The sequence below is a fragment of the Stegostoma tigrinum genome, chromosome 46 (assembly GCF_030684315.1).
Source record: "Stegostoma tigrinum isolate sSteTig4 chromosome 46, sSteTig4.hap1, whole genome shotgun sequence".
NCBI classification, from domain to species: Eukaryota; Metazoa; Chordata; class Chondrichthyes; order Orectolobiformes; family Stegostomatidae; genus Stegostoma; species Stegostoma tigrinum.
Window position 1 is genome coordinate 4073082 of NC_081399.1, and position 9311 is coordinate 4082392.

The following is a 9311-nucleotide window of genomic DNA, read 5'->3' on the forward strand; positions in this document are numbered from 1 at the left end:
CACAGCCCATGCCTCACTCACCCAGGAACCAACCGAGGCCTCACTCACCCAGTGCGCAGCCCAGGCCTCACTCATCCAGCACCGAGCACAGGCCTCCGCCACCCAGCACCCAGCCCAGGCCTCACTCACCCAGGACCCAACCCAGGCTTCACTCACCCAGGAACCAACCCAGGCCTCCCCCACCCAGCACCCTGCCCAGGCCACATCAACGAACATCCAGCCCAAGCCTCACTCACCCAAAACCCAGCCCAGGCCACACTCATCCAGAACCCAACCCAGGATTCACTCGCCCAGCACCCAGCCCAGGCCTCACCCGCCCTGCACCCAGCCCAGGCCTCACCCGCCCTGCACCCAGCCCAGGCCTCACCCGCCCTGCACCCAGCCCAGGCCTCACCCGCCCTGCACCCAGCCCAGGCCTCACCCGCCCTGCACCCAGCCCAGGCCTCACCCGCCCTGCACCCTGCCCAGGCCTCACTCGCCCTGCACTCAGCCTAGGCCTCACTCACCCAGCACCCAGCCCCCAGCTCAGGCCTCACACACCCAGAACACAGCCCAGGCCACACTCACCCAGGACCCAATCCAGGCCACACTCACCCTGCACCCAGCCCAGGCTTCACCCATCCAGGACCCAACCCAGGCCTCCCTCACCCAGCACCGTGCCCAGGCCTCACTCACCCAAAACCCAGCCCAGGCTTCACTCACCTGAAACCCAGCCCAGGCCTCAATCAACGAAAATCCAGCCCAGGCTTCACTCACCCAGGACCCAGCCCAGGCCTCATTCACCCAGGACCCAGCCCAGGATTCACTCGCCCTGCACCCAGCCTAGGCCTCACCCGCCCTGCACCCAGCCCAGGCCTCACCCACCCTGCACCCTGCCCAGGCCTAACTCGCCCTGCACCCTGCCCAGGACTCACTCGCCCTGCACCCTGCCCAGGCCTCACTCGCCCTGCACTCAGCCTAGGCCTCACTCGCCCTGCACTCAGCCTAGGCCTCACTCACCCAGCACCCAGCCCCCAGCCCACGCCTCAAACACCCAGAACACAGACCAGGCCACACTCACCCAGGACCCAGCCCAGGCTTCACTCATCCAGAACCCAACCGAGGCCACACTCACCCTGCACCCAGCCCAGGCTTCACTCATCCAGGACCCAAACCAGGCCTCCCCCACCCAGCACCGTGCCCAGGCCTCACTCACCCAAAACCCAGCCCAGGCCTCAATCAACGAAAATCCAGCCCAGGCCTCACTCACCCAGAACCCAACCCAGGCTTCACTCATCCTGCACCCAGCACAGGCCTCACACACCCAGGACCCAATCCAGGCCACACTCACCCTGCACCCATCACAGGCCTCAATCAACGAAAATCCAGCCCAGGCCTCACTCACCCAGGACCCAGCCCAGGCTTCACTCACCCAGTACCCAACCCAGGCTTCACTCACCCAGGACCCAACCCAGGCTTCACTCACCCAGGACCCAACCCAGGCTTCACTCACCCAGGACCCAACCCAGGCTTCACTCACCCAGGACCCAGCCCAGGCCTCACTCACCCAGGACCCAACCCAGGCCTCACTCACCCAGGACCCAACCCAGGCCTCACTCACCCAGATCCCAGCCCAGGCTTCACTCACCCAGGACCCAACCCAGGCTTCACTCACCCAGGACCCAACCCAGGCCTCACTCACCCAGGACCCAGCCCAGGCCTCACTCACCCAGGACCCAACCCAGGCCTCACTCACCCAGATCCCAGCCCAGGCTTCACTCACCCAAGTCGCAGCCCAGGCCTCACTCACCCAGGACCCAGCCCAGGCCTCACTCACCCAGGACCCAACCCAGGCCTCACTCACCCAGATCCCAGCCCAGGCTTCACTCACCCAAGTCGCAGCCCAGGCCACACTCATCCAGAACCCAACCCGGGATTCACTCGCCCTGCACCCAGCCTAGGCCTCACCCGCCCTGCACCCAACCCAGGATTCACTCGCCCTGCACCCTGCCCAGGCCTCACCCGCCCTGCACCCAACCCAGGATTCACTCGCCCTGCACACAGCCTACGCCTCACTCACCCTGCACCCAGCCCCCAGCTCAGGCCTCACACACCCAGAACACAGCCCAGGCCACACTCACCCAGGACGCAGCCCAGGCCTCAATCAACGAAAATCCAGCCCAGGCCTCACTCACCCAGAACACAGCCGAGGCTTCACTCACCCAGGACGCAGCCCAGGCTTCAATCACCCAGGATGCAGCCCAGGCCTCAATCAACGAAAATCCAGCCCAGGCCTCACTCACCCAGAACACAGCCGAGGCTTCACTCACCCAGTACCCAACCCAGGCTTCACTCACCCAGGAGCCAACCCAGGCCTCCCCCACCCAGCACCGTGCCCAGGCCTCACTCACCCAGAACCCAACCCAGGCTTCACTCACCCTGCACCCAGCCCAGGCCTCACTCACCCTGCACCCAGCCCAGGCCTCACTCACCCAGGACCCAGCCCAGGCCTCACTCACCCACGACCCAGCCCAGGCCTCAATCAACGAAAATCCAGCCCAGGCCTCACTCACCCAGAACCCAGCCCAGGCTTCACTCACCCAGAACCCAGCTCAGGCCACACTCACCCAGAACCCAACCCAGGATTCACTCACCTAAAACCCAGCCCAGGCCTCAATCAATGAAAATCCAGCCCAGGCCTCACTCACCCAGAACCCAACCAAGGCTTCACTCACCCTGCACCCAGCACAGGCCTCACTCACCCAGGACCCAGCCCAGGCCACACTCACCCAGGACCCAATCCAGGCCACACTCACCCTGCACCCATCCCAGGCCTCACTCACCCAGGACCCAGCCCAGGCCTCACTCAACGAAAATCCAGCCCAGGCCTCACTCACCCAGGACCCAGCCCAGGCCACACTCACCCAGGACCCAATCCAGGCCACACTCACCCTGCACCCAGCCCAGGCTTCACTCATCCAGGACCCAACCCAAGCCTCCCCCACACAGCACTGTGCCCAGGCCTCACTCACCCAGGACCCAGCCCAGGCTTCACTCACCCAGAACCCAGCCCAGGCTTCACTCACCCAGAACCCAACCCAGGCCTCACTCACCCAGATCCCAGCCCAGGCCTCACTCACCCAAAACCCAGCCCAGGCCTCAATCAACGAAAATTCAGCCCAGGCCTCACTCACCCAGAACCCAGCCCAGGCTTCACTCACCCAGAACCCAGCTCAGGCCACACTCACCCAGAACCCAACCCAGGATTCACTCGCCCTGCACCCAGCCCAGGCCTCACCCGCCCTGCACCCAGCCCAGGCCTCACCCGCCCTGCACCCAGCCCAGGCCTCACCCGCCCTGCACCCAGCCCAGGCCTCACCCGCCCTGCACCCAGCCCAGGCCTCACCCGCCCTGCACCCAGCCCAGGCCTCACCCGCCCTGCACCCAGCCCAGGCCTCACCCGCCCTGCACCCAGCCCAGGCCTCACCCGCCCTGCACCCAGCCCAGGCCTCACCCGCCCTGCACCCAGCCCAGGCCTCACTCGCCCTGCTCCCAGCCCAGGCCTCACTCGCCCTGCTCCCAGCCCAGGCCTCACTCGCCCTGCTCCCAGCCCAGGCCTCACTCGCCCTGCACCCAGCCCAGGCCTCACTCGCCCTGCACCCTGCCCAGGCCTCACTCGCCCTGCACCCTGCCCAGGCCTCACTCGCCCTGCACCCTGCCCAGGCCTCACTCGCCCTGCACCCTGCCCAGGCCTCACTCGCCCTGCACCCTGCCCAGGCCTCACTCGCCCTGCACCCTGCCCAGGCCTCACTCGCCCTGCACCCTGCCCAGGCCTCACTCGCCCTGCACCCTGCCCAGGCCTCACTCGCCCTGCACCCTGCCCAGGCCTCACTCGCCCTGCACCCTGCCCAGGCCTCACTCGCCCTGCACCCTGCCCAGGCCTCACTCGCCCTGCACCCTGCCCAGGCCACACTCGCCCTGCACTCAGCCTAGGCCTCACTCACCCAGCACCCAGCACCCAGCCCACGCCTCAAACACCCAGAACACAGCCCAGGCCACACTCACCCAGGACCCAGCCCAGGCTTCACTCACCCAGAACCCAATCCAGGCCACACTCACCCAGGACGCAGCCCAGGCTTCAATCAACAAAAATCCAGCCCAGGCCTCACTCACCCAGAACCCATCCCAGGCCTCACTCACCCAGGACCCAGCCCAGGCCTCACTCACCTAAAACCCAGCCCAGGCCTCAATCAACGAAAATCCAGCCCAGGCCTCAATCAACGAAAATCCAGCCCAGGCCTCACTCACCCAGAACCCAACCCAGGCTTCACTCACCCAGAACCCAACCCAGGCTTCACTCACCCTGCACCCAGCACAGGCCTCACTCACCCAGAACACAGCCCAGGCCACACTCACCCAGGACCCAGCCCAGGCTTCACTCATCCAGAACCCAACCCAGGCCACACTCACCCAGGACGCAGCCCAGGCTTCAATCAACGAAAATCCAGCCCAGGCCTCACTCACCCAGAACCCAACCCAGGCTTCACTCACCTAAAACCCAGCCCAGGCCTCAATCAATGAAAATCCAGCCCAGGCCTCACTCACCCAGAACCCAACCCAGGCTTCACTCACCCTGCACCCAGCACAGGCCTCACTCACCCAGGACCCAGCCCAGGCCACTCTCACCCAGGACCCAATCCAGGCCACACTCACCCTGCACCCATCCCAGGCCTCACTCACCCAGGACCCAGCCCAGGCCTCACTCACCTAAAACCCAGCCCAGGCCTCAATCAACGAAAATCCAGCCCAGGCCTCACTCATCCAGGACCCAACCCAGGCCTCCCCCACCCAGCACCGTGCCCAGGCCTCACTCACCCAGAACCCAGCCCAGGCCTCACTCACCCAGAACCCAACGCAGGCTTCACTCACCCAGTACCCAACCCAAGCTTCACTCACCCAGGACCCAACCCAGGCCTCACTCACCCAGGACCCAGCCCAGGCCTCACTCACCCAGGACCCAGCCCAGGCCTCACTCACCCAGCACCCAGCCCTGGCCTCACTCACCCAGGACCCAGCCCAGGCTTCACTCACCCAGGAACCAACCCAGGCCTCCCCCACCCAGCAACCTGCCCAGACCACAATCAACGAACATCCAGCCCAGGCCTCACTCACCCAAAACGCAGCCCAGGCCACACTCATCCAGAACCCAACCCAGGATTCACTCGCCCTGCACCCAGCCCAGGCCTCACCCGCCCTGCACCCAGCCCAGGCCTCACCCGCCCTGCACTCAGCCTAGGCCTCACTCACCCAGCACCCAGCCCCCAGCCCAGGCCTCACACACCCAGAACACAGCCCAGGCCTCACTCACCCAGGACCCAGCCCAGGCCTCACTCACCCAGAACACAGCCCAGGCCACACTCACCCAGGACCCAGCCCAGGCTTCACTCATCCAGAACCCAACCCAGGCCACACTCACCCAGAACCCAATCCAGGCCACACTCACCCAGGACGCAGCCCAGGCTTCAATCAACGAAAATCCAGCCCAGGCCTCACTCACCCAGAACCCAACCCAGGCTTCACTCACCTAAAACCCAGCCCAGGCCTCAATCAATGAAAATCCAGCCCAGGCCTCACTCACCCAGAACCCAACCAAGGCTTCACTCACCCTGCACCCAGCACAGGCCTCACTCACCCAGGACCCAGCCCAGGCCACACTCACCCAGGACCCAATCCAGGCCACACTCACCCTGCACCCATCCCAGGCCTCACTCACCCAGGACCCAGCCCAGGCCTCACTCAACGAAAATCCAGCCCAGGCCTCACTCACCCAGGACCCAGCCCAGGCCACACTCACCCAGGACCCAATCCAGGCCACACTCACCCTGCACCCAGCCCAGGCTTCACTCATCCAGGACCCAACCCAAGCCTCCCCCACACAGCACTGTGCCCAGGCCTCACTCACCCAGGACCCAGCCCAGGCTTCACTCACCCAGAACCCAGCCCAGGCTTCACTCACCCAGAACCCAGCCCAGGCCTCACTCACCCAGATCCCAGCCCAGGCCTCACTCACCCAAAACCCAGCCCAGGCCTCAATCAACGAAAATTCAGCCCAGGCCTCACTCACCCAGAACCCAATCCAGGCCACACTCACCCTGCACCCAGCCCAGGCTTCACTCACACAGGACGCAGCCCAGGCTTCACTCACACAGGACGCAGCCCAGGCTTCACTCACCCAGAACCCAACCCAGGCCACACTCACCCTGCACCCAGCACAGGCCTCACTCACCCAGTACCCAACCCAGGCCTCACTCACCCAGGACCCAAACCAGGCCTCACTCACCCAGCTCCCAGCCCAGGCCTCGCTCACCCAGGACCCATACTTGGCCTCACTCACCTAGGACGCAGCCCAGGGTTCACTCACCCAGAACCCAGCCCAAGGTTCACTCACCCAGCACCCAGCCCAGGCTTCACTCACCCAGCACCCAGCCCAGGCCTCACTCACCCAGAACCCAACCCAGGATTCACTTACCAAGGACCCAGCCCAGGCTTCACTCACCCAGGAACTAGCCCAGGCTTCACTCACCCTGCACCCAGCCCAGGCTTCACTCACCCTGCACCCAGCCCAGGCTTCACTCACCCTGCACCCAGCCCAGGCTTCACTCACCCTGCACCCAGCCCAGGCTTCACTCAACATGCACCCAGCCCAGGCTTCACTCAACATGCACCCAGCCCAGGCTTCACTCAACATGCACCCAGCCCAGGCTTCACTCATCCAGGACCCAACCCTCCCCCACCCAGTACTGTGCCCAGGCCTCACTCACCCAGAACCCAGCACAGGCCTCACTCACCCAGGACCCAGCCCTAACCTCACTCACCCAGTACCCAACCCAGGCTTCACTCACCCAGGACCCAACCCAGGCCTCACTCACCCAGCTCCCAGCCCAGGCCTCACTCACCCAGGACCCAGACCAGGCCTCACTCACCCAGGACCCAGACCAGGCTTCACTCACCCTGCACCCAGCCCAGGCTTCACTCACCCTGCACCCAGCCCAGGCTTCACTCAACATGCACCCAGCCCAGGCTTCACTCAACATGCACCCAGCCCAGGCTTCACTCAACATGCACCCAGCCCAGGCTTCACTCAACATGCACCCAGCCCAGGCTTCACTCATCCAGGACCCAACCCTCCCCCAACCTCACTCACCCAGTACCCAACCCAGGCTTCACTCACCCAGGACCCAACCCAGGCCTCACTCACCCAGCTCCCAGCCCAGGCCTCACTCACCCAGGACCCAGACCAGGCCTCACTCACCCAGGACCCAGACCAGGCCTCACTCACCCAGGACCCAGACCAGGCCTCACTCACCCAGAAGCCAGCCCAGGCTTCACTTACCAAGGACACAGCCCAGGCTTCCCTCACCCAGGACCCAGCCCACGCCTCACTCACCCAGCTCCCAGCCCAGGCCTCACTCACCCAGAACCCAGCCCAGGCCTCACTCACCCAGGACCAAGCCCAGGCCTCCCCCACCCAGCACCCTGCCCAGGCCTCCCCCACCCAGCACCCTGCCCAGGCCTCCCCCACCCAGCACCCTGCCCAGGCCTCAATCAAGGAACATCCAGCCCAGGCCTCACTCACCCAGAATCCAACCCAGGCCTAACTCATCCAGAACCCAGCCCAGGCCTCACTCACCCAGTGCGCAGCCCAGGCCTCACTCACCCAGTGCGCAGCCCAGGCTTCACTCACCCAGAAACCAACCCAGGCTTCACTCACCCAGAATCCAACCCAGGCCTAACTCATCCAGAACCCAGCCCAGGCCTCACTCACCCAGTGCGCAGCCCAGGCTTCACTCACCCTGCACACAGCCCAGGCTTCGCTCACCCTGCACCCAGCCCTGGTCTCACTCACCCAGGACCCCAGCCCAGGCTTCACTCACCCAGCTCCCAGCCCAGGCTTCAGTCAAGCAGAACACAGAATTTTTTTTTTCTGAAGAAGGGTCTCGACCAGAAACACCGACTTTCCTGCTCCTCTGACGCTGCTTGTCCTGCTGTGTTCCTCCAGCTTCACACCTTGTTATCTCAGATTCTCCAGCATCTGCAGTTCCTACTAACTCACAGTTAAATCCTGCCGAGTACGCAGCTCAGTCCTCCCCTAACCCAGCACCAAGCCTCGGCCCTCCCGACCCATCGCCCCAGCTCATCCCCAGCTCAGGCCTCCCTGACCCAACATCCAGACAGGGCCGAGCCCCATCTGGCACCCAATCCTGGCCACCCCCAAACAGCACCCAGCCCAGGCCTCCCCCGGCCAGCACCCAGCCCAGGCCTCCCCCGGCCAGCACCCAGCCCAGTCCTCCCCCGGCCAGCACCCAACCCACGCCCCCACCCGGCCAGCACCAAACCCAGGCCTCTACCAGCCAGCGCCCAACCCAGGCGTCTCCCAGTGAGCACCCAACCCAGACTTTCCACACCTGCAACCCAACCCAGTCCTCTCCCAGCCAGCACCAAACCCAGGCCTCCCCCACCTGGCACCCAACCCAGGCTTCCCCCACCCAGCACCCAAACCAGGCCTCCCCCAGTCAGCACCCAACCCAGACTTCCCCCAGCTGCAACCCAACCCAGGCCTCCTCCAGCCAACACCCAACACAGGCTTCCCCCACCTGGCACCCAACCCAGGCCTCCCCCAGCCAGCACCCAACCCAGGCCTCCCCAACCACGCACCCAGCCCAGCCATTCCCCACCCCAACTCAGCGCCTGCTCCCCCCGGCCAGCACCCAACCCAGGGCTCCCCCACCCGGCACCCAGCCCAGCCATCCCCCACCCGACTCAGCGCAGGCTTCCCCCACCCAAATCCCAGGCTCAGCCACTGCCACCCAGCCCAGGCCTGTGCAGACCGGCAGACCCCCGACTCTTGTCACCGGTGACTCTCCCGTCCGCTAGCCACTCAACCCTACAACGTTTGCGGTGCGTGCCCCTGACGATAGCCCGACGGCGGGTCAGCGCAGCCCAAACTGGCCATGTTTGAGATGCCAGTCTGATCCTGGTAACAGTGCCCGCAGGGCGCTAGCCGCAATCCTCATGGTACGGGTCATCGCTGTGGGCACACACCCTGCGGGCGCAATGCGACAGCTGACCCGGGCCAGCCAACCACACCCTGGCACCTCCTGTCCAACTATCGGCCGGCGGCTAAAGTGCCCGCGTGTGGGCCTGGCCAACCGCTCACACCAGGTGATGGCCCGTGCGTGCCCACCTGCCCCTGCAGAGGCGTCCCGGAAGTTGGGAGGCATATACCCATGTAATATACGAGGCGGCCAGCCCTCGGCACCCCAACCCTGAAG

General features: G+C 65.3%; 1 protein-coding gene across 1 annotated transcript; it reads left to right on the top strand.

The window, feature by feature from the left end:
• The first annotated feature begins 6671 nt into the window (after positions 1-6671).
• Positions 6672-8913, top strand: LOC132207371 (paternally-expressed gene 3 protein-like). The gene is made up of 2 exons (XM_059642786.1): positions 6672-7496; positions 8095-8913. Exons 1-2 carry the CDS (start codon positions 6672-6674, stop codon positions 8911-8913), a joined length of 1644 nt encoding a protein of 547 aa, XP_059498769.1.
• Positions 8914-9311: the final 398 nt, after the last annotated feature.